The sequence below is a fragment of the Phycomyces blakesleeanus genome (genome assembly GCF_001638985.1).
Source record: "Phycomyces blakesleeanus NRRL 1555(-) unplaced genomic scaffold PHYBLscaffold_33, whole genome shotgun sequence".
NCBI lineage: Eukaryota > Fungi > Mucoromycota > Mucoromycetes > Mucorales > Phycomycetaceae > Phycomyces > Phycomyces blakesleeanus.
In genome coordinates this window covers 100,057-125,235 of record NW_017265163.1, presented here as the reverse complement: position 1 = coordinate 125,235, position 25,179 = coordinate 100,057, and the positions used below count along the sequence as shown (strand labels likewise).

The following is a 25,179-nucleotide window of genomic DNA, read 5'->3' as shown; positions in this document are numbered from 1 at the left end:
GTTGATGATTTCCAATCTCTGATGCTAACATTAAATATTGATTGGTTTCAACCTTTTGATGGCCAAACCCACTCGAGTGGTGCGATTTACTTGTCCATCAATAATCTCCCGCAAAGTGAACATCTCAAACCAGAAAACATCATTCTTGTTGGCATGATGCCAGAACCAAAAGAAGGAAGCACAGATAGCATGAACCACTACTTGGAGCCCCTTGTTGCCGAATTGATAGACCTGTTTTCCAGTGTATCAATGACAGACTATATAAATACCCAGATAACTGTTTGTGCTGCCTTGATGTGTGTTGCTTGCCATATTTCTGCTGCCAGAAAAACGTCTGGATTTACTGGTCATATGAGCACATGCACCTGTCACCAATATCAATGCCAATTTAAAACTTTCAAAAAAACCACTAAGCTCAATTATTCTGGATTCGATTACAAGACGTGGATAAAGCATACAAAGGCAACAAATCTCAGAGATGCTCTCAGATAAAAAACAGCACAAAACAGCAATGTAAGAACAATTTTGGAGAAAGAGAATGGAACTCAGTGGTCTCAGCTTCATTTATTATCATACTTTGATCCAGTTCGGTGTACCATTATTGATCCAATATGTAATCTCTATCTTGGAACTTCAAAGTGGATGATCAACATTTGACGTGATTCCAAGCTGATCAGTGACAAGAATTTTTGACCATGCAAGAATGTGCCAACGGAGTTGTTATACCTTCTGGGTATGCTCATATTACAAAGAAAATTTGTGATGGGTTCTCATTTATGAAGGTTGATGAGTGGAAGTCGTGGTACATAATATATTCCCCATTTGTTTTGAAGCACGTAATTCCTGCCATCCACCTTGCCAATTGGATGCTTTTTGTAAAAGCATGTTGTCTGCTAACTAGGCCGTCCATAACTGTTGAAGAAACCACAGAAGCTCACAAGCAACTTCAAGAATTTTGCACCAAATGTCAGACTTTATATAAAAAACCAGTGGTTACTCCAAACATGCACTTGCATCTTCATCTTAGTGAGTATATCAATGATTTCGACCCTGTTTATGCGTTTTGGCTGTTTAGTTTTGAGCATTATAATGGTCTGCTAAAAAACTTTGAGACAAATCAGAAGGGTGGATTTGAGTCAACAATGATGAAGCAATTTCTTGAAAAAGCATACATTGGCAGCTATATCAGAGCCTTTTCAACCAGTCTTGACGAATTTATTATTACTTTCTTACATAACATTTCCAACAGTCAACCTCATTTGCCTTTGCAATCTGATAGCAGTGCTTTCAATTTACCTCAGTTTGTTGAGTTTTCTTCAAACCCTTGCAAGTTATTCTCAGGATGGGAGCCTTTACCACCAGCAACATTTCCAATAAAGCTTGAGAAGATGATTATAATGTGCAAGGAACATTAGAATTGTTTACTGGAATTTTACTGCCACATGTATAACAGTCACAATGTTTTTGCTCATTACTCCGACCACCATTCAAGCCAAATCTTTATGAACAACCAAATTGAAAAAATCAAGCGCATATCACTTCTTGGACAAGAATATTCCTCTGGTTCCTATTTCCAAGCCTTTTTTCTTGAACACAAAGGCAAAGATATTTCAGCATTCCCTGGCCGCATTCTCTACCTCTTTCAACATATCTTGAACATCAATAGCAAAGATGTTGTTCATACATTTGCTTTTGTAGAGTAGTATACAAGCTATACTTCAGGAAGTCACCAACCATTGATGACAGAAAAGATTGAGTTATGGAATGAGCCTTTAACCACTCTGAAATATGATTGCATTCTTCCAGTACATCGTCTATACTCACCAATAGCAGTTGCTAGATATAGACTTAATATAATCAGTGACTTTAAACGTTTAGTAATCCCTTTTCTTCAGAAAATAGATGCATAATATAACTAAATAAACACAACCTTTGATTCTATAAAGATTTTTTTGAATTAGTTTTTCTTTAAAAAAAAGAAAGTTTATTCGATTTTTGACCAGGATGGCAGTATATTCATTTTTTTCTTTTCAAGCACTTTTGCTCTTCTTTCTTTGAGCTTGTAGAAAAAGCCTTGACATTCCTTTTTTTTGGGAGTGACTCATAATGTGTATCAAGTTCATTAACAAACTTGTCAGCCTATAAAATCAAGAATATATATATTACTGAACAATTATACTATTTTATCTCTTTATATAGTATCTCATTGCTTCTCCATGTTGACCAAAATCGCCAAAAACAACTTGATGAACCAGAATTATTATTATTGTTCGAGTCCAGATCTGACATATAATCAGCCTGAAGAAGAATGTCACCACCTTCTCCAAACGTCTTCACAAAGTATTTTTTTTAGGCAAAAGCGAAGAGCCATCTTTTGCTAGTCTATATATTTATTTGTTTTTTTTTATTAATATAGTTACATTTATAAAAGATGATATATTATCTCTATGCACCTTTGACGGTACCACGAAGATTTGTTGTCAATGGTCTTCTGTTCTTTGGACTTATTCTCCTTTGACTTCTTGTTGGCAATATGGACCACAACTTTTTTGTGCAAAGTGGAAGGTAGTAGATTCTTTGCTTTGCTTTGGTTGCTAAGGTAGGTTATTACAGACTGAATTATTTGCCTGTTTCTATCAGAGCAACATGTTTCTGATCTATTGTACTGACTGTACAAGCTATCATTAAACATGTAGTCCCGCATCAATTGCTATGATTTATATATTAGATATTTCTTTAAAAAAACACTAAATACTTATATCCACAGTAGGAATACGTTCAATAGCAAGGATATTTTTCACGGCTTCATTTGCAGTCGTAGCAACTGCGCTTGAAGCTATATTTTGATCACTACTCAAAAGAAAGGTACTCATCTGAACAATTTTTTGATACAAATCTTCAATTTTATGAAAGCTCTCAGATGAATTATCTTCATTGTTTGTGCGTGCTCTTTTGGGTGGTGCAGCTATTGGAGCACTGCTTGGAACTCTGATTCTTTGCTGCATAAGATCCAAAAGTTCTTCTGCATTACTTGGCAAACTAATATAATATTTTAAAAAAAATGTAATAAGTGTTAATATAATAATGATAAAAGCTATATAACTACATTTTCTCAGCAGATTTGTAGCCATTGGTGCTGGTGGAGTTGTTGGATTTGTTTGAGCAGTTGGTCTTTGATCTTGGCATAGTAAGCAATAAAGTCTATTATTTTAGAAATACAATTTATTAATTTTTTATATACAATTGTTATTTAAACTCGATGTTTTACATTTTCTTAGGGAACACAGTAAACTTTGATGTTCACTATAGACTTGGTAAATATAAACATACTTACTATCATTATAATAACATTATTTTTATTATAAGTGCATATGAGTTAATACCAATAATTATTCGATATAAAAATATACAATATTAATTTATTTATTATTATTAAATACTAAAGACTATAAAGAAGTGTGATTTTATATTTGATTTTTATCAGAAAACACTTGCCTCAATTTTTGTTTGTTTTTAAATTTGTATTTAATAGAATAACTGCATCTTTTTTCTTTTCTTTCACTTTCTTCTCTTTCACATTCTTTTTTATTGGCTGCCTTAATAATTTGGTAAGTTTACTGCTCACACCCACACTTTTATTACTCAATGTGTGTTTTATACTCTTCTCATACTGCTTACTCTATAGGTTTTTCAAGAAAGCAAGCACTATCAACGAGTATTCAAAATACTATGGTAATATTCTTTAAACTTTTTACATACAGACTTCTGACAGAATATTTGGTCATTTTTAACCTTCACCAAGACTCTTCAACTTATATTGTAGCTTTAAATTTATAATAAAAGATAGTAAAGTTCTATAAATCTCTGGTACTCTCACAGATAACTGTATAAGATGTGATAGATAAATTGAAAAGGCTTTAACAAGAGATTGGTCTAAATTTATGCATCTTAAGTTTGAATAGACGATTTTGCATATTAAGGCAAAACGTCATACAAGTCTCTATGCTAATTGCTTTCCACATTTCTTGCAAAACATTTTCCAATTGTCGCAATGTGATAGGCTGAGGTCGTCTTGCGCGGATTTTGTTATCAAGAAGATCTCAGATATTTTCAATTGGACCTAAGTCTGAACTGTTAGAAGGCCACTCCAAAATTTTCAATCCAAGTTCTTTCTTGAATCTTTCTGCTAAGTTAGTCTTATGATAACACATATTATATTCTTGATAAATGTAGTCTCCCTTTTCTACATTAGGAAGACTTTGATATAAGGGCATGAATTCCTTCTCCAGAACTTCATTGTATAATAGGGCATTTATGTTACTCTTAAGCGTAACCAGTTGTTCAACTCCTTCAGACCAAATACATTCCCAAAGAGATACAGAACCTTCATTTTCTGAAACCTTTGGAGTCAAGCAGTCTGTATGATATTTCTCTTCTAGCACTACAAAAAAATGCCTGATTCCCATACGTGATAGGATGTAAAATTCTGTGTGATTTTTGAAATACATTCTGAATATTATATAACAATTCTCAGAATGATAGGAAAACTAGCTACTAAATATTAAACACCTAGATTCTATAGATAGAATGGGTCTGTGCACGGTCATAGAGTTCTGTTATATCTCATTATATCCGAAATCTTAATTGAATTCCGAGTTTTTTTTTCTAGTAAAACGTTACATTTATTTTGTGTATTGCCTATTTATTCTTGTTTCGGACTCATTCAAGAAGGTATATATTTCAACAATCTTCTGATGATAGCTCAACTATCTTCTGGCAAGTATCAATCTTATTGGACGGGTACCCCATTTACAATTTGAATTTCATTATTCGATTGATCAAAAAATATACTTATACTTTTATTTAAAAATAGTTCACGGGAAATAGTTTACAAATGGGTTTTTATTTTATTTTATTAAAAAAATCTCAAAATAGGTTCTCTAATAATGGGCCTTGGATAGTTGGCATTTGGTCTGGGCATTTGATCCAGACATTTGACATTGGGTCTTTGTTTTGCATTCTTGGTTTTGGGTTCTTGATTTTGGGTACTGCAATTCTACTTTGATCATTAATAATATCTCTTACCTTTTGGGATAAATAAATGGGAATACTGCAATACCTCTTTGAATATTAAGGGAAGGGGCAGAATCTTGGGATGACCAAAATCGATTTTGTCATTTTCAAAACATGTGTGTACAGACCAGATTTATTCTTTGCAAATAGAGGATCATATTGCTACAGATAGCATTTATATAATTTTTGGTGTACTCAAAGTATTCCTAATAGAAAGAAAAAAAAATACGATTAGTATGAGAGAATAATAATTATAAAGTCTTGGTTATCAGAAAAAGTGATTCTTTGGCATCCTTTCAATGCGTGCGTGCAAAAGAGAGATAGAGAAAATCTAATAAATTCAAAATGATAATAAAGAAAGTATAACGTTAATATAAGTGATTAGAAAATATTCTATTAAAGCTTACCATGTTTATTTCCATCATTAGCTTTTTATGGTTGTCATCATCATCGTTTTGCATATAAAGATTAATAAGCTGATGATTAGCATCACGCAATAAAAGTTGTTTGCTTTCTTATTCATCTTTGTAAGCCAGTGTGTTATGTTAACTCGTGCAGGAAGCCCTACAGAATAAAGACAATAGAAGTTTTTTAGTGTTAATAATCATGTAAAATAAAATAAAAAGAAAATATTAAGTAATTACCATAGTGTAGAAAAAGAAGCAAAAGTAAACAGTATAAGAGAAAGAGAGAGAACAAAAAAAAAGAAAATAAAAAAAAAGAAAAATAAAAAAACAAATTGTAAGAGTAGTGAATAAGCTCATTCTGTTCTCAGAATTTATTAGGGTCTATTATAATTTAAAATGTGTGTCCCTATATTCTTTTCTTTTGCTGCTGTACACCCAAGAAGTATTAGGACATATAAATACTACTTCTATTTGCCAGATTATTATATCCTCCCTCACATTTTATTAGAAACCTCACATACTATTACTGTGCTTTACCATGTATGTTTGTATAATTAAAATAATATTTCATAATATTCTTCTATATATGCTTTATTTATTTATATTTATTTATTTTTTAAAAAATATGTAAATATCTGTAGCATGCCTTCCAATGCCACTAGAAAATCAGGACGCAAAGGCAAACAGAATGCCCGAGGAACACTTAGCTGTGTTGCTGCCGGCCGGATTGAGCAACGTGAGATTGCTCCAAGAGTATTGCCACTTGCAGCTGGTCCAAGTGGGGCAAAGGCTCCTGGAATAACTGTCGAGTCCCTAACGCAGATTATGGCAGCCATCAACATGATGTACGATCGTACTGTCGAAGCCAACACTAGAATTCGTTTTCTGGTCGATGCTCACAACCAAGCCATTGCCCAGCAAACTCTTGTTGCATCTTCTGTAACTCAAGGAGTAACTGCTGCCAATGTGTCTACAAATAGACACACCAAAGGCGAAATGCGTGCAATTGTTCTGGTATGATTTTTTCTGACTTCATGCTTTAACACACTACCTAAATAATAATAATAATAATCATATAGAATCTCATCAATGGAAGAATGTGGGTGAGAAACTTCTGTTCGGATGATCCTGAGCTTGTTGCTGAAAACGAAAGCCACAGGTAATGGAACACAGATGAGAGGATTGACCATCCTGACAATGTTGAGGTGATTAATTACCTCCGACAGTATATCGTTGCCCAGCCTCGCACAGCTGGGTTCTGGGAGGATATGATAGTGCAGAAAATAAAAAACAATTACAAGACATGTTTTCGTGCTGTCAACGCAACCCCTGAGCAAGCATCTTCCAAAAGGCGCAATAATTGTATCAACAGCTGTTGCATTGAGGTAAAATTACAAACAAAAAAAAGAAATTAAATATTTTGCATTCTGTTCTAATTATTTTAAAATATATCTAGATTCACTTGTGTCGTGTTGATATCTACATTAACAATTGGCTAGCTGTGGTGATCCAGACACTCGGATGTTGGATTTATCACATATAAGAACATATTCATATTGGGATAGCGTAGTAGCTATCATCTTGTCAGTATAAAATATATATAAATGATTAAGTAATCAGCCCAATAATTATTACAGTTAGTACTGTAGATAATATCTTAAAGATTGTTAAGATAATTATATCATACTGCCGGGTAAACTGTGTCAGATCGATATGGAGCTAATTTAGTAGGAAGTCCTAAAGCTCTAGTATAAAAGAGAAAAGAATAGCTAAGAGCTAAAGAAGTACGATTTATGACTTGATGTCATAATTGTAACACCGACACTAGTTAAGCAGTAAATACACTCTAATAACCAAATATAGTAAAGGAAGAAAGCCTTAAGAAACTAAGACGTAATGACAAGAGCAGATTGTGTTTTCTTATAAAAAGAGACACTTTTTATTTATGAATAAAGACAACTTATATACAGTCTCAAAGTATTTCTATTGTTTCGTATCTGAAATACCACACTAGCAATTGACACTGAGATGGGATACAAGCCAGGTAACCCTGATGAGATTGCATACTTGCATCTCCTCGAGAAGAGTGTGATGTCTGATGGTGAATTGGAAGATGAGGACGTCACTCCTATAATCCGTGTGCAGGTTTTGCAGGTTGCTCATCCTAGTTGGAGAAGTGCTGAGGTAATTTTTTTTAAAGGTGTACACTATAATATATTTCTATAAAAAGATGACTGTACAGAAATAAACTAACTAATTATACATAGCTGAATAGGCTTATTCAGTTCATTGATTTCTTGGCAGCAGAGAATGACAAGAAGATTGCAATACCACAATCAAAGCAAAGAATGCTCAGATACCTAAAAACCATTGTGGTCCCTCCTGTCCCCGGTCCCCTGACCGCGATCCTTCCTGTCTGGGCAATTCAAAACCAATAAAAACAAACAATTTGCTCTCTTTTTGTTTTTCACTATCATATTAAAAAAATTGAATAATATTATTAGAAAGAAAAGAAGGGATAATTATATATTTTAAAAGTAAAGTTTTCTAGGCAAAGGAACAATAAGTTTTTTGCTGATATTTCGTAATGTTGTATGGTCAACAATTGCAACAGGAAGGAGAATTCGGTGCACTGGCAAGATGCTTTGAAAGTCAGGCAAAGAAAACGCGACATCCCATATTTCTATGCCTGCAATTTTTCTACTTGTCTCCTTGGAAGCCTTGTACCATTTTACATAAGCAAATATATGTTGGCTACTTTGGGGTGTTCTGTGATGTGGAGTAGAAACGAGTGGACTAAATGAATGAACAAATAGGTACTGAATCTCTCTGACATATGTATACTTTGCTCCGTTTCGACCTTCTATGAACATTGCTTGTATATATGATCCTCTTCCATTTGTACCTCTACTTTCCTTGAATGTCTGGCCAAGGAGGTTGACGGATTTGAGCGTTTCAATCCAGTCATTGACGAAAGCTGTATCTTGAATCATGTCTTTGCAACTGGAGATGGTGGGATCATTGTAAATAGCTTGGTAATATCCTACCAAACAATCATACTCCTGTCTTGGCATCATCTCATACGCTTTTTTTTGCAAGGGCAGCACTGATGGCGGCAAAGGCTTGTTACCACAAATTGACAAGTTCGGATTTTTGGCAGCATCAAGAAAGTCTGGTAGAGAGAACCAATTGTACAAGGCGGTGCTAGTTGTAGAATCAGCAGGACTATAACCAGTTACCAATTTATCGAAGATGCCGGAGAAATTGAATGGACCAGATGTCTTCAAGAAATTGCGAACAAAATCGCCTTTACGGGTATCTTCAATAAATGTTTTCATGTATGTCATTTCAAAGCCGCTCCTTCTGTTAGTATTGATATTCTTTAGGATGCTGTTGTATCGCTCGAAACTAAAGAGCCAGTACTCATAAACAGGCCCAAAGTCCTTGATTGTGTCGCAAAGATGAAGATGGAGATGCATGTTTGGAGATAACAGATCCTTGCTATACAGCCTTTCACAACCTTTACCAAACTTCTCAAGTGCTATGTGTGCTGACTGTACATCATCTTTGGAAACATTTGGCTTGGTAAGGAAACGGCAGAGATTCATAAAAAACATCTAATTCTCAAACTTTTGCTTTGGTAGTACGCCTTGTAGAGCCACTGGAGAGTATACCAGACACCACAATTTACACTCATCTGCCTTCATAAAGGGAAATCCCTTTGAAATCTTTGATCTTAGCATGGTGTAATCAGGTGGCAATGTCATGTTTTCAACGATTTTCAGCATGGCAACGAGTTTTTTATTGTCAATTAGACCATCTGCAACCCATTTCTCTATCATCCTATTGGCTGTGCCTAAGAAGAGATTGTGCATTGGATCAACAATCGTGCAGCAGACAACGTCAAAGTACTGGAGACGATGCAGTTCAGACCAGCAAACACCATTTTCAACTTCAAGACGATGTCTCTCAACTTCAGTGGTTGCATTCCTCCAGACCTCAGCTTCCTTACAATTATCATTATTAGTGCGAAGGAGCCACTTTGAGAAATCAAATCCAGAACAATTGACAGAGCTCGTTCCAGCTAATTGGGAGAATTGGCGATTACATTTGTGGCATGCGTTTGTACTGGTATGGGACATAAATCCACACACTTTTCAGGCAGCAGGGATGTCGCAGGCAACCATAAACAGAGCAGTGTGGATGGTGGTACCATTTGGGCATTGATATGTCTGGACTCTGACTCCCTTGTACAACTTTTCTAATTTGTCAACCAGAGGTCTGAGGTATGAATTTATCTCGGATGTTTTTGCTTCTTTCAGATCTGGCATTAACCCAACGAGAATGACATTTTCTTTCTTGAATCTTACACTTTGAGGAAGATTGTTTACAGCCAGATAAATTGCACCACACGAATATGTCACACCGTCGAATGGCTGGAACCAGTCAATGTTTAAGGCCAACATCAGTGAGCGGTTGCCATGAACAAAGGGAATTCCATTGGTGTCTTTCAAATCCTTCCACATCAAGCCATCGTACACATCGAACATAGTATTCTCCGCTTTCGGGCTATGGTTCCACGAGTCGATTTGGGTTTCAAAATCAGGCCAAGAAAAGAGAGCTTTGATCGAATTCTGAACAGAGTGATACACATATGTTCTTTTTGGAATAGACGACTGATTTCCTGACTTGAACAAACTATTACTGCACATTGAGTTATTCCCAAATTTATCAAAGATACAGAAGCGGGGATTTGATTCATTGTTCTCATATATGCTGTGATATTTGCTACAAGAAACGTATTTCTTTATACCATCTGTAAAGGTATTGAATCCTGCCATGCTTTTGAGACCAGGGATGCTAACTGGGAGACGGAATGGATCTCTGAAAAGCTCAAGTATTTTGTTCATGATGGCAATGAGAAGAATGGCGCCTTCATCGACAATGTACAAGGATACAAAAAGTGCAAGGACCTGTATGATAAAATGATGGATGAAACTCAATTCTGAGTTGAATTCAGGAAAGTTGTCTTTTTTAAAAAAAATTAATTTCTATTATTTTATACAGCAGAACCCAATATCCATTATGAAAGTATGCAAACCTTCACTATCAAGCATATCATTCTCACTGGAATCGTCTTCGCAACCATCAGAATCAAGGTCAGAGTTAAACTCTTCATTCTCATAACCAAAGACAGCATCGGATTCTGAGAGAGGTAAGACTCGAATAGGCTCTTGTGTCTCCATGTCGGCTTCTATACTGGTGTTCATTTCTACTGGAACCATAAAAGAAGTTAGAGCAAATAAAAATAAAAATAAAAATATATATTTTTACCATCAAAGTCATAATCCATATCATAATCATTGTCTATGGCTACCGAGTTTTGTTTATCATTGTTGATAACTTCAGGAACATAGCTTACAGTAGTTTTGAATGATCTCTTAATAGTCACTACATTACATATGTTATTAAATCGAAAATATAAATATAAATATAATTAAAACATAAAAGAAAATTCTCTACATCTATTATGAAAGATATTTATTCCAGCATCGTCTCTTCTTTTATGAAAATTAAATGTTTGTACAGACACTATATCTGATCCTCCAAATCTTGTCTTGCAAACAGAACATTTGCATTCTTTTGTTTTGTTTGATTTACGGGTTGGTGCCATTGCTTAATAATTATTAAAATAATATTATTTTTTTAAACAGTAAAGAAGATAAATATATATTCAGGTACAGTTTATTTCATTCAATTTAAGTTTATTATTGTATTTTTTATGCTACTCAGTGCTCTATGACCAATAGAATCGTTTTAAAAAAATTGCAATGCTTATTCTACAAAAAAAATCCTGCACTACAAATTTGGGTTTTCTGTCCACCAAATTTTACATCCTATCACGTATGGGAATCGGGCATTTTTTTGCAGTGTAGTTCTTGCAATACATAACTATAATCATTTTTCTTGAAAAGGGTAAAGGTTGCTTTGTCTGTCCAAATGACAGTATTCTACTGTTTTTTCCAATCTTTTATTTTTCTATACCAAGCACGACGTTTGGCAATGTACTCTTTAGTTAGAAGAGGCTTTGATTTGATTACACAGTAGACTAGATTCATCTTGTGCAACATTTGGTTGATAGTTTTTTTACTGACTTTTTTTTCAGCCTTTTTCTTAATCAAGTCTGCCATCTCAACCAAGTTTTGATGGCAATCCCATTTGAAATCCAAGAAGAGATGTCTTTTATCTCTAGCAGTTAATTTAGAAGGTCTTTCTGTTGGCTTCTTATTAGTAGCAGATCCAGTTTCGTTGTATTTTTTTATGATATATGTGACAGTAGTTTTTGATATTCCCTTTTTCTTTGCAATGTCAAAAATCTTCATGTCATCTTTATGAAGTCCAATTAAGATTCCCTTTTCAACTTCTGAAAGCCTTTCAAATGGCTTGTGAGGTCTACTGCTTTGTTGTCTAGACATTAAATTAAAAAGCTTTTATTGAATTTAGCAGATTGAGTAAAGTGAAGTGTAAGGGTGTATTATATAATAAACAGCAGAAATATAAAATAATCAAATTTTCTGTTTCGCGACTATATCTATGAAGCAATATATATTAATGATAATTTCTTTTTTATTTGAAATATTTAACATATAGCTCTCACAAAAAAAGACTAAGAAAGTCTAAAAAACTGCGACAAAATTATTTTTGGTCAAAGAAGTATAAAGCAGAAAAAAGGCATTGGGTATATGAAACCAATAAGGTAAGAAAGTATACTATATATCATGTTATCAAAATCTCTCATTTTATCCAATGAATAAAATTATAACATGTATATGAGTGCTACTATCTAAATATATATATGTAAAGAAGTATTAGTAGCAAACATTAAATAATTAAATTGTTTTTCCAACCATTCAAAAATAAATAAAAATCATTTTTTCTATGATATTCTATTCCTAAAGCATCATCTTTTAATGATGTCAGCAAGCTTTTTGAAAGCGATTGTGAGCCTTAATCTTCTAAAAATTCTATTTGAATTCTATTTGAATTCTATTTGAATCCTATTTAACAAAGTTTTTTACTATTAATAAACATGGACCTGAGTTTATTTCATTTTAAAAGGTGATTATATAAAAAAAACGGGTCTATATAAAGGTATATTTGAGTAGGGTTTGTAACTATGGATAAATATATAACCAAAATACCAATGAATTATGGCATTTCAATTCTACATAAATGCAAATTTTAAATGTAAGTCATTATCTAATAGTATATAAAATATTATCATTGACAAATCCAGAAGTCCGTTTTTTTACAATTATGTATGGAATTCATATAGACTTATTATATTATATTTAAGTCTGCTATTACAGATATTTTACATATTATTATAGAACGTTTTTTGCAGTGATACATACAATTAAACAACATATGCGACAATCTTATTGGATTGTGCAAAAGTAATAAAACAATGACCAAACAATATAAAAACAGGCAAAGAAGTATATTTAATAATAAAGAAGTATATTTAAAGAAGTATGATCAAACAGATAAAATAATATAATAGATAAAAGATGATTTTATTATGAATAATTGCTATTGATATTTATACTAATTATTTGAATTGTTTGTCATAAGATCTTATTTCATATGATATCTCTTCTGTAAGAATATTAATTGAATTATTGTTTCTACTATGTGAGAATCTAAGTGAAGATCAAAGTAAATTAATTACAAAAAGAGATTCATTTGCTCTTTCCTTTTTTTTAGAACAATTGGTTTGAGCCTCCTCTTTTGTTTCAGTCCCAACTTGCCGGCTACAACAATCTTTTACGTGTATTGTAGAAAAATGTGGCGTTGGCCAGCTTCTGGTAAAAGGTACTGAACAGTGAGTCTCTTTGGTGATTTATTTCAGTAGTTAGCTGTGACGGGTGGTACCAGAATCTTGGGCCTTGGTGTCAATGATGAGTCAACTAGATGACATGTCTTTGGTAGACAAGAGTGGTCCCCCAGGTTTCTTGGGAAATCTTGTTTCTGATATCCCTTATTCTCAAATTTCCCAGCTTATATCCTGCTCTTAAAAAATTAGAATATCTATCTACATTGTTATCTCAGAAACACTTGTCATGCACTAAAAACTATACTTCTTTCTCCTAATTTTATATACTTTTTTGTTGTTGATATCTCTTTACAATATTTTTTATTATATTTTTATTAGACTTCATTATTATAATATTACTATATTTTTTATTTTATTTCACTACATTGATATTATATTATTACTTTACTTCTATTCCATCCCACTATATTTTTACTTTACTTTTATTTAATTACTATATTTTTATTATATTTATCTATTTTATTTCTACTATTAAAACCAGTTGCATATAGTAAAAACTTTTATTTGGCTTTTCTTTCTCTCAAAAAGTTATTTAGGCAAACATTTTTCTTTATAAAAGAAACAACTTTTTCATTTAATAAAATCATCATTTTATCCTTGATCTTATTTTCTTTTGTTCATTATTATTATTATTCTTTGTTTATATACAGTGTTCTTGTTCTTTAGAGTGTTGTCTGTAAATCTTGATTTATTTTGTTTTTCAATTTTCTCTTTTCTATCTTTCCCAAATTGTGGCATTGTCACAATTCCCATTTTTATCTTCTTCTTATTTTTTCTATCTGTCTGTCATCAATTCTTAGCTATTAAATTAACAAATCTTTCTGATTCTTTTTGTATTCTTCTTCTTTTATTTTGTAATTTATATTACATTTATTTGCCAAGTGATACTGCTACTATTCACAACAAACAGACACATCATGTGTCATATTGTTGCCTTGAAATATTGTGTAAATGGTCTAAGTTAAACAAATTTCAAATATTCAGCAGTAAAGTGATCTTGCAGAGTCCTTAGTAATTCTAGAAAATTATATTTTATTATATTTTTCATTTTCCAATGGCTGCTGAGGCTGGATAAAAATGTATTTTTCTATTTGTAGAGTAAAACATCAATAAGTACAATGAAAAATCTCATCGTTCTATCAAAGATAACTTCACTCAATTATACATCTTATCTTATTTTCTTGCTATATTTAACTGAATGAATCAACTTGAAATTAACATTTTTTTACAAGCATAAGTATCTTCATGATTATGACTTAATAATTATTTTTCAATATTTTATTTGTACTTAACAATATTAAAGAACAAATCATACTTAGTAGATTTTCAATTTCACAACTTTTTATTACATTTTTCAATATTTTATTCATTTAATTATTTAATAGATCAATTGCAAAACTATTTAAAATTTGTATAAATATTGCAATAATTGTATTTAATAAATATTAATTTTATTTTGTCTTATTTTCTGACAACAAGTTCTCTTAATATTTAATACTATTGATATTTTACTTGTTTAATTATCTAAGTATATTTAGTAAAGTCTATTGAGATTGATTAATAGTACTGTTTTTCCCTTATTTCTTTTATTTCTTTCATTATCTTTAATTTTATATTCTCTTTTGAATTTGTATTTTTCTCTCTTGTGTAAAAAAATATTTCTTCATACTTTTAAACTTATTAAAAACCCTTGAAAACAGTGATAACTTATTACTTGTCAACATTTACTACAAAAACAAGCAACACATGTATCATTGTTTCACATGTGTGATAACTAAGTCTGGCATTTAGCCATGTCATGGTATCTAGCACTGGAAGATTAGTCTGCTTGGTGGGTTTTTCTGGCAGTTTGCTGTGATGTGATGTCTCAGTTATGAGAGTCTGACATTGACGGTTTTTTGATGTGGTGCCATGCCATTTGTAGTAAGAGAAGAATTTTTTGTGTACAGAAAAATATTGTTTCTGTTTCTTGTTCTTTCCCTACATAATAGTTTTTCTTTTTCCTTGTTAACATACTGCTACGGCAAAGAAAATGGTAGCATATTACCACTTTGATAACATAACTACTGTTTTATATTAAGTAAAAAATGGCAGTTATGACTCTATATAAGATCAAAACAGACACTGTTACCATTTTTTACTATGTAAAAAGCCAAAACAGGCAATATTACTATTTTTAAAAAGAAATCAAGTATTCTTTCTTTTCACTATTACATTCTTTCTTTTGTTCTATTGCTTTCAGTTCTAATATAATTGCTTGTTTTTCCTTGCAGCTTTAATAAAATAATTTGGTTTTTATTATACAGTATCGAATTGAATTAAATTAAATTGAATCTTTAGTTTAATACATGTTTTATTAAATGAAAGTAATAATAATAATAATAAAACAACTTTATTGACTGCCCATAATAAAAAATAGTTCTGTTTAGCTACTACAAAAATAATCCTCTTTCACACAGGGAAATTAAACTAATTATGTGTGAAAGAATAGTATAAAATTCTATCTCAGTCAGTTTTTGTGAATAAAGTATTCAAAAACAAGTTTATGCAATATAATTGACTGGAGAAACTTGTGTATCATTTGAAAATACACGAAACCTAAATAAATCATAGAATAAACTGCTTTACATTCCTCTTCTTTATTGTCAAACACATATATATAGATATTTAAAAATGGCTCCCAACCACAATGCAGACAACAAATACAAATGCTACTGCTCAGTATGCAGAGCTCGATATAGAGGATATAACACTATATCTGTCCAGACATTAAAGCATTATGAACAAGCCAAGAAAATTATAGAGCTTATGTAGAACAATATCCGTATGCAATATAATTATATTTTTATTTATTTCAGTATAGCAAAAATTAATAGAATAAATTTATTTAACTATAGAGAACGAGATAATCGAAAAGACATTTGAGGTCAAGAGCAATAAAGATACTATGGATTCTATCTTTGGTAAAGAAAACTATTTTTTTTTGTTTTCTTACTATTTTGGCCTAATATTAATATTTTGGCAGAATTGAATGACAATGAAGAAGTAGAAACACCCACTCTGACCAGGGACCTACCTCTTTCTGAGTCTGATGCTGTGTTTGGTATTGAAGGTGATGAATACACTGGAAGAAACGATTTTGACAATAAAGAATATGAAACTGATGGTGAAATGAGTGACGATGAAGATGCATACAGTGTTGTAAAGAATATGGGCATCTTAGAAGTTAAAAAAAATACTAATAAATTCCCCCTTTTTTTATTATAGATTTTTCTTTTGAGTGTGTTTCCGAATTAGGTTTTGTCCACCATTTTATTGTGGTTGCTATTATCTTATTTGTCTCATTGTATGTCGTTGATGAAGGCGCGGTGATATTGATTCCGATTGTCAACAAGATGTTAGAATTGTTTAATGATTCATTCCGTCTTCCATTGAGTGTTTCTAGACTAAAGTAACTGGCTGGATTTGGTGGTTTAACAAAAGAAATCAATAAGTATACTGCATGTGGTGAATGCCATACAATTTATGATAATGATGAATCCATTTCATTATGTTGTATATCGCCTAAGTTTGGTGGTAGCTCTCTGTGTTCCACAACGTTGTTCAAAGCTGGATCCAAGTCAAGAATTCCGAAAAAGACATATATTTACCATTCAGTCATATTATCTTTGAAAGTATTTTTCTGTCACTCTGATTTTGAAAACAACATCGATTTCTGGAACCATGGCCCCAAGATAGATGGAATGATGTTTGATGTATACGATGGCAAAATGTGGAAAAGTATGTTGAATGTTTGTGAGATCCCTTTTGTATATGGTGAATGCTCTATCATGTTCACACTGAATATCAACTGGTTTCAGCTGTTTGACGGAGTGACACACTCATGTGGAGCCATATACCTTGCTATCAACAACCTTCTGTGCAACATTTGGTTTAAAAAAGAAAATGTGATCCTAGTTGGATTGATGTCAGGGCCCAAGGAAGCGAGCACATCTGATATCAATAACTATTTGAAGCCTTTGGTCAATGAGTTGACAGAGTTGTATACAGATATTAAGATCAAAACTCATCAATGTCCAAATGATACTACTATCTGAGCAGCCCTTCTCATAATTGCCTGTGATATACCTGCTGCAAAGAAAGTATGTGGATTCATATCTCATACTAGTACAAAGGCATGCCACAAGTGTAAGTGTCAATTTTTGATGTTGGCTGGAACGAGTTCTGTTGATTATTCTGGATTTGATTTCTCAAAGTGGCTCCTTCGCACTAAGAATAACAGTTGTAAGAATGCAGAGATCTAGAGAAATGCAACCACGCATGCTGAGAGACATTGTCTCAAAGTTGCAAATGATGTTCACTGGTCTGAACTGCATTGTCTTCAGTACTTTGATGGTGTCCACTACACAATCATCGATCCAATGCACAATCTTTTCTTAGGCACTGCCAAGAGAATTATGGAGAGATGGGTTGCAGATGAGATAATTGACAATAAAAAACTTGTTGCCATACAAAAGGCAGTTGAGAAGATAGTTTTGCCGTCTGATTACATGTCACTTGGAACAAAGATTGCAAAGGGGTCTCCCAATATGAAAGCTGATGAGTGGAAGTCTTGGTGTCTTGTATACTCTCCTGTTGTGTTTAAAGATGTTTTGTTACTGAACAAGTTTAGGAATTGGATGCTTTTTGTCAAGGCATGTTGAATCCTGGTCATGCTAAATATATGTGAAAGTGATATTGCAACAGCTCATAAGTATCTGGAAAATTTCTGCAATAAGTGTGAGACATTAGGGTGTTTCAGCAGTTTTAAATGTTTGATTGTTCTGATTTTGGGAGTTAAAAATATAAGACAATAACAACTAATCTCTAAACAATCAACTGAGTGCCCTACAACACAGCAGATTTTTTTGTGTAATCTTGTTCCTTAAAAGGATTCTTGTATACGGGGCGAATTTTGCCTATAGCAGGAAATTCATTTTTTGGGGGACTGAAAAGTGGGGGGATGGGGGGACTACTCTCGGCCAATAGATTTTGATTAAAAAATGTACTGCACAATTTCAAAAATGATTCAAATTTTTAATTTGTTTCAAATAATTTTGGGTTGTAAAAAATTTATTTTTTATTTTCGAAAAAAATTAAGCTAAAAAAAAAGCTAGACTGGACCACAAAATTCACAGGCAGTAGCACACCAATATATCCATACCACTATAAACACTAGTAGTATAGCTGTTTGTACTTATGTCTGTAAATTACATGATCGGTTTGCTGCAAACTACTATGTCTAGCTAATCCAACAGACCTGGTACCAGAAATGCCAATAAACCCAAAGAGCATAAAGCTTTGAATTTCGAGAAAAGCTAAAGCAGAAGAACTAATAATTAGTAATTAAACTTAGTTATATATATTTAACAGAATTTTATCTTTGACTCTATTAAGGCATTTGCAATAAAAGGCAGCCAAATCTCTGCAAGTGAGGAGTAAATAGTTAGTCTTCTGTTGCTTTGTAAGAGGAACATGTAGTTATTACCTCTTTATTGATTTACCAAGATGATGAAAAACTAATTTATAAACTAGAATTGTATGATTAAAAAACACAATGACATAAAAAACTTTGATAGCATAAATACGTTTGAGCTTATAGTCTTTAATCAAAATTCTACTTCTATAAATACTATAAACATACTGGAATATCTTACAAATGAAAGCTCATGCAAATAATAAATATTTTGTGGAAAAGTAAAATGAAAAAGAAGACAAAAACATGCGATATTTTTTTAAAAGAAAAGAAGTAAAAAAAATCTAATTGGTCTGCTGACATTAAATATCGATCTTTGCACATTTTATAAATTCAATTATTTTTGCAAAGTCATTTTTCCCCTTTGTTTTTACAATCAATTTACTATTATGCAAAAGAATACAAGACAAGAAACATATAAAATCGTTAAGACTTGCCCCCCTAAAAGGCAAGGCGAACTTAACTTTAGCATCAATTCAGGTGTTTTTACCTGCTCTGAATGCGAAAAAGAGTTCGAAAAGCCTTGGTTACTGAAAAGGCATTCGAAGGTTCACTATATAAGTAATCAAATGGCAACCAATACTGTACTCGACGAACCTGAGCAGGCCGAATTGATAGTCAAGAACACTATTTGGGATGCTAATGCATTTGATTACTCGAGTGACGAAGATGACTCCTCCAGTATCGGGGATGAAAAAGACAACATTGTAGACGAGGAAAACGATATTGTCAATAATTTCTTTGATATTGAAATGAACAGTAATCCAGTTTTCAACGCGTTCTCTGACATGTTTTCTTCTGCTGCTGCTGCTGATGAGGTATCAATGACCGATGATGACTCTGAGATCCTGGAAGAAGACTTTGAGACAATTGGCACTGTAAATGACCCTACAAGCTGTTATCCTTTTCGCAATCTTCAAACCATGATCCTTTTTGCTTTTATTGATAGGGATAATGACATGATCTCCCAGCGAATGTTGAAGAAGATACTGCTTGCGATGAACTTGATCATTAAGATCCAGCAAGAAACTCCCATAGGAAGAACATTTAAGTTACCTCGTTTGGATGCTCTTTTAAATTATCAGGCAAGAAAGAAGTTCAAGATGCCTGTCTTTCCTTCACAAAGAATATCAGTACCTGGATCAAACGGGAACGCATTCGCCCACATTAACCTTCCTTCCAACCACTTGAGATTTCTTATGGCAAACCCAAAGAAATCCAAGTTGATCTTGTCCATGCCCAATCATACCCCAAACCAATCAATCTGTTTGGATCAAGGTGAAAAGTGGAGAACTCACCATTTCTTTCAGCAGCCTATGCACACTGTAAATGGTATAGATGTCTGGTTTGGAAACATTGTTTACTTGAAGACAAACAATTGCAGAATCCGCTTTTTGGTTGAATCGTTTCACACGGCAAACAAAAACATTTTTGCAAGAGAGTATCTGGTCAGAGCGATTTTGATTGTATGTTATGGCGTTGAGGCTGCTGTTATCAATCTTAGAGTAGAGCAGATCTCTCACGTTGACACCACTCCTGTTGAAAGAGATCATTACTACAGTATCTCAAGTAGCCTTACCAGATTGAGTCCTGCTCATGACTTTCTCCTTTTTGGAGTTCATCCAATGAAGAAGCCTATGTCTCTTTCTGTTTTGCCCGGTAATGTAGGTCGCAATGCAGTATTTTACAAAGTCAGGGTTGTTTCAATCATCTTTTTTACAGACGACACTTCCAGCAATCGTTCAAAGCAGTACAATCCGTTTGAAAGCTGGTTAATGAGATGCACTGCCTTGCCTTTTAAGGATCAAAATTTGATAGCAAACATCCAGTTTCTTTTTACAATCCCTAAGAAAGATGGTACAAATGGTATGTCTCTTCTGCCAGCAATCGTTGAGGACTTTAAGAAACTTGAGAAAGATGTAAAAATGTTCTCCACTGCAGACAATAAGTATGTTCTGGTTGTTGCTCCCATCCTTTGGATTGAGGCTGACATGTCATATCATTCGGAACTTTGCAGATTGCTTGGGCCAGCTACCATATTTCCTTGCAGAAGATGCTACATCGAACTTGGACGTGCAAAAGACTTTGTGAAGGACTTGTCCTACTTCTGTGAGTGCCATGAGAGACGAACTCAAGAGCACTATGTTCTTGCAAACTTGATACCTGGCAGAGACACTAAGATCTCAAATGCTCCAAAAATTGGAATGAATATGCCTGCAAACGAGATAAGTTTTAGAGATTGTTTGACTGGCTGCTTATTAGAATTGCAGTCATTTGATCCAGAAAAGAATACATCAGTGAAAATCCTCCACACAATACTTCTTGTTGTTGCAAAGTATATAGTGATTGACTTGGTTAAGGTTATGCTTAAGAATGACACAGCTACAATAGCAAGACTTTCAGAATTCTTGACAGATTACATGCAATCAACTAGTCTATCAAGAAAGTTCACCCAAAACTTGAGACATAGTAGTTCATTCCTCAGTAGAGATTTCAAGGTTCTGCTTCAAATACTTCCTGTAATTCTGATTACAGAATTCTCTGGAAATCATGAGCTAGACCTTGTAATACCATGCTTTGTTGAACTTGGCCGATTGTGTTCTCTGGTATTTGTTTGTTGGGTAACATCAGACTTTGATAACTATATTATCAGAGTAGATAATGCAGTGAAGCACTTGATCAGAGCATTGTTTGACTACAATAAAGGAACCAAGAACAAGCTCCACAAGGTATATTGCACCAAGCCAAAAGTTCATTACTTGACACATCTTAAGGAAGATGTAATTCGGTTTGGCCCAGCCCTCAATTATGAAACAGAAAAGGGCGAACAGTTCAATAAGCACATTTGCAAACATCTGTTTCATACAAATCGCCAAAACACTTCCAGAGATGTTTGCCTAAAGTTTGCAAAGCAAGTAGCATTACAACATGTAATTGATGGTGGGTCGTGGATTAATAGCTCTAGCAACCAAGAGAAGTCTGAAACTGGAATAGAGAGATTCATTAAGAACAACAATGAATCCTTGTTCTATTACACTTTCTTTGGCAGCTCAAGAGAGCTATAGGATAACAACGACTCTGGAGATATTGAAGATGATGCTGTCTAAAACAACAGTTTTGGCACATTTGTTTTTAGAGATGATCCAATCTCTTGCCCTCATATAGGACTTGTCTCAGGCTCTGTTATTAACTTTCTTAGCATTGTTTCTTGTACAGATAATGTCAGAAACAATAACTATGCCAAGGCTGTAATGACAGGTGAGCATTCTGATGTTGCTAACATGAATCTCGTTTGTAAGTTAGATTTGCATATTTTCCGCAACCTATTTTACATTGTAAATTTGAGCAAGTTTGGTTCCTACTGGTTCATTTTCAATAATATTCTTTTTGATGAATAAAATGATGCTACTTCTTTATTATTATTATAATTATTATTTGAACCTTCTGTTTTCTTCTTCTCAACATCAATTTATTTGCATAATTTTTGTGAAGTCATTTTTTGGTTACTCAAATCAACCCCCAACTTTCCTTAATAAATTCTTTGTCTCACTTGAACACTTTCTAACTTCTCTAACAGTTTTTTTTCTTACTTTAAAAGCCCACAAGTAGTACTGAACTTAATTTAATTCTTTATTTGGATGGAAAAAATTGAGTACAAAAACAAATTACAATATTTTGGCCTCTAAGCCAATCATATTGCTTAGGTGCCAATTTTTACCAAAAATGATACCAAAAATCTCTGGTAGTGTAAATATTACATAAAATCTATATTTTACTAAATTAGATAATTGTCTATAGATTCTTTATCTATAGATGAAGACATTTATAGATGAAAACATCTATCTCCCAAGACATATATAGACAAATATATCTATAAATGAAGACATTTAGATTTGATATTACTAATAGTTATTGTATTATTAAGTGTATATTCTATACAAAATATCAGCTTAAATAAGGTAAGAAACGTAACTGTAAATACATATTTATTGCCTTTATACTTCTAATTTTAAACATGAGCACCCAGAATTCTGCCGAAGCATGTATGTAAAATATATGTCTCTACAAATACACCGTATACTAATATAATATCATATAGCTGCTAGTCAAAAAAGAGGATTGACATGTTGGAACAATAACAATGTTAGGGATAAGCCATCATCTATCCAAATTCTCATTGACTGGCTTACCAATGCAGCAAACTACAGTTGCTGGAAAGGTAGGAATTCCAGTAGAAAGACAAAAGAGACTTTTTGCTCAGAGATCAAAGCTATAATGGTTGAGAATGATATTACCCACCGGTCCAACAGTGATATCCGCAGCAAGATACAGTACTTGCACGACAAGTTCAAGGATGCTACTGATTTCATCAATGGAATCAGTCAAGAGATTCTTAACGATGTAGACAAGAATGGCAATCCCACAGCTGCAGCTGAAAAGATGCTTAGAGGTATACTTATAAACTTAATATATATATTAGTTATAGAGTGGTTCGTAATAAATAAGAACTTTATGTCTCTGTTTGTAGATATAGTGAAAAAAATGCATCTACTATTACAATCTCCAGGATGTGATGATTAGCAGACCATCAACTGTAGCTCCCTTCCCAATTTCAAACGGGAACCCAACTTATGTTTCCAATGTGTTTGAAAGGGCTTACCAATATGACAAGGAAGCAACTCAAGTGGAAGTTGATGGAGGCAAAGGAATCCAGAATATCCTGGATGTCCACAATGCTCAGGATTTCCAAGATGTTCTCAATGTCCAGGATTTTGAACAGTTTGAGATGACATTCCCAGTTGAGCATCTGTCTGCAGCCTCAAATTACCAAAGGCCCTCCAAGCGAGCTCAAAAAACAGTAGACTCAAGCATCTCTGACATCATAGAAGAGTCAATCAAGATGAACCATGAGCATTTTAATTTGATGCAGAAAAAGTTCAAGGCGGAAGAAGAGTTCCACGAGAGGCAACTTCAGCATCAAAAAGACATTCATGATTACAAGATGATGTTTAAGGAAAGAAGGCTGGAGATCGAAGGGAAACAAGTTCAGAACGAAACACAACAAGCAGAGAATGAAGCAAAGCAATTGAAAAATGATGACATTCAAATAAAACCTCAGTACATTGCCAAGTTGGAGAGTTTGAGGCTTTCCAAAGAGTGTATTTTAGAGAAATTAAATATAACACTTTAATAAAATATACAATATACCAGGCAAACAATATATGTAAAAGTAAAAATGATTTTGATATCAATTATTGCAAAATAATATGCTTTATTCCCTCTCTCTTTTCTTTACTTAATTCTATTTGAAATCTAGATTCTCTATTTCTCTCATTCTCATTCTCACCTTTGTTGGCATCGTCATCCTCGCTGGTAAGTTCCAAAAAGTCTTCATCTCCATGGCTTAACAGTAAGTTGTGTAAAATACAACAACTTCTGATCTATATCCCAATCTTTGCATTGTAATACTTGTTTTTTATGACGGTTTGTAAGCCTTTCAAAGATTGAAATCTCTCTTTGAGAATTCCAATGCAATGCTCAAATTTGACCCGTGCATTGGCATGTTTGTAGTTGAATCTCTCGTTTTCAGCCGAGATTGTTCCATTCTGTGGCTTCTTGTAAGTGGGGACTATATATTGGCTTGATGCATATGCTGAATCTCCAAGAAGGTATTGATCCCCTGAAAAAAACCAGCCAGGAGTTCTTCCCAGCTGCGAGTTTGCAAAGATATGGGCATTATGAGAACATTCTGCCCATCTAGTATAGCAGTGACAGATCATCTTTTTATCATCATATACAATTGTTGCCAAAATACTGTAGTAAGACTTCCGGTTGTAGAAGTCCTCGCCTTTCCATGTTGGCTTATATTCCAACCCAATCAAGATCCCATCCACAAAATCAATGCAAGAAGGGAAGTCTGTCTTGTCTTCAATTCTTTTACTGATAATACTATGTTCTAGCTCATCAGGCCAAAACGCAGTTCTGCTCTCTAGGCCCATAATGGCAGTGAGAAACCTTTCAGTATATTGGCAAACTGATCCTTCTAAACAATAGAATGCAGTTAAGTACTAAAGTACATACACAATGTATAATTCTTCCAGGATATTAAACCTTACCACTGATACACATTGATTGTGCGATACAACCTATGGAAGCACCATTTCCATATGCGCCTAACTATTCTAATGCCACCATCATCTGAATCATAGGCTCAGTCTGCCTCTTGTGAGGATCACTCCAGAATACCCAGTGCCCCTTTATAATATTCAATATATAATTGAACAAAT

General features: G+C 33.3%; 8 protein-coding genes across 8 annotated transcripts; 4 read left to right on the top strand and 4 right to left on the bottom strand.

Annotated features, from left to right (window-relative positions):
• Positions 1-695: 695 nt before the first annotated feature.
• PHYBLDRAFT_70220 (hypothetical protein) lies at positions 696-1,703 on the top strand (the record flags this gene model as incomplete). Its single annotated transcript, XM_018442236.1, has 2 exons — positions 696-1,399; positions 1,454-1,703. 2 exons carry the CDS (start codon positions 696-698, stop codon positions 1,701-1,703), a joined length of 954 nt encoding a protein of 317 aa, XP_018284830.1.
• A 630-nt stretch (positions 1,704-2,333) lies between these two features.
• Positions 2,334-3,340, bottom strand: PHYBLDRAFT_174813 (hypothetical protein; the record flags this gene model as incomplete). Its single annotated transcript, XM_018437347.1, has 5 exons — positions 2,334-2,382; positions 2,454-2,710; positions 2,766-3,039; positions 3,107-3,201; positions 3,335-3,340. 5 exons carry the CDS (start codon positions 3,338-3,340, stop codon positions 2,334-2,336), a joined length of 681 nt encoding a protein of 226 aa, XP_018284829.1.
• A 577-nt stretch (positions 3,341-3,917) lies between these two features.
• Positions 3,918-4,508, bottom strand: PHYBLDRAFT_70222 (hypothetical protein; the record flags this gene model as incomplete). Its single annotated transcript, XM_018442237.1, has 2 exons — positions 3,918-4,099; positions 4,121-4,508. The coding sequence occupies 2 exons, from the start codon at positions 4,506-4,508 to the stop codon at positions 3,918-3,920; spliced, it is 570 nt and encodes a 189-aa protein (XP_018284828.1).
• A 1,614-nt stretch (positions 4,509-6,122) lies between these two features.
• PHYBLDRAFT_152055 (hypothetical protein) lies at positions 6,123-7,918 on the top strand (the record flags this gene model as incomplete). The annotated part of the gene is made up of 6 exons (XM_018432830.1): positions 6,123-6,494; positions 6,560-6,596; positions 6,654-6,865; positions 6,937-7,003; positions 7,495-7,664; positions 7,748-7,918. 6 exons carry the CDS (start codon positions 6,123-6,125, stop codon positions 7,916-7,918), a joined length of 1,029 nt encoding a protein of 342 aa, XP_018284827.1.
• Positions 7,919-8,011: 93 nt separating this feature from the next.
• On the bottom strand, positions 8,012-11,119 carry PHYBLDRAFT_174810 (hypothetical protein; the record flags this gene model as incomplete). The annotated part of the gene is made up of 6 exons (XM_018437346.1): positions 8,012-9,061; positions 9,155-9,336; positions 10,186-10,509; positions 10,582-10,752; positions 10,815-10,931; positions 11,068-11,119. 6 exons carry the CDS (start codon positions 11,117-11,119, stop codon positions 8,012-8,014), a joined length of 1,896 nt encoding a protein of 631 aa, XP_018284826.1.
• Positions 11,120-11,491: 372 nt separating this feature from the next.
• On the bottom strand, positions 11,492-11,956 carry PHYBLDRAFT_70226 (Homeodomain-like DNA binding domain-containing transcription factor; the record flags this gene model as incomplete). The annotated part of the gene is made up of 1 exon (XM_018442238.1): positions 11,492-11,956. The coding sequence occupies one exon, from the start codon at positions 11,954-11,956 to the stop codon at positions 11,492-11,494; it is 465 nt and encodes a 154-aa protein (XP_018284825.1).
• A 7,325-nt stretch (positions 11,957-19,281) lies between these two features.
• Positions 19,282-21,957, top strand: PHYBLDRAFT_152052 (C2H2-type zinc finger transcription factor; the record flags this gene model as incomplete). The annotated part of the gene is made up of 1 exon (XM_018432829.1): positions 19,282-21,957. The coding sequence occupies one exon, from the start codon at positions 19,282-19,284 to the stop codon at positions 21,955-21,957; it is 2,676 nt and encodes an 891-aa protein (XP_018284824.1).
• Positions 21,958-22,907: 950 nt separating this feature from the next.
• On the top strand, positions 22,908-24,300 carry PHYBLDRAFT_152051 (hypothetical protein; the record flags this gene model as incomplete). The annotated part of the gene is made up of 5 exons (XM_018432828.1): positions 22,908-22,935; positions 22,992-23,342; positions 23,373-23,386; positions 23,460-24,049; positions 24,210-24,300. 5 exons carry the CDS (start codon positions 22,908-22,910, stop codon positions 24,298-24,300), a joined length of 1,074 nt encoding a protein of 357 aa, XP_018284823.1.
• Positions 24,301-25,179: the final 879 nt, after the last annotated feature.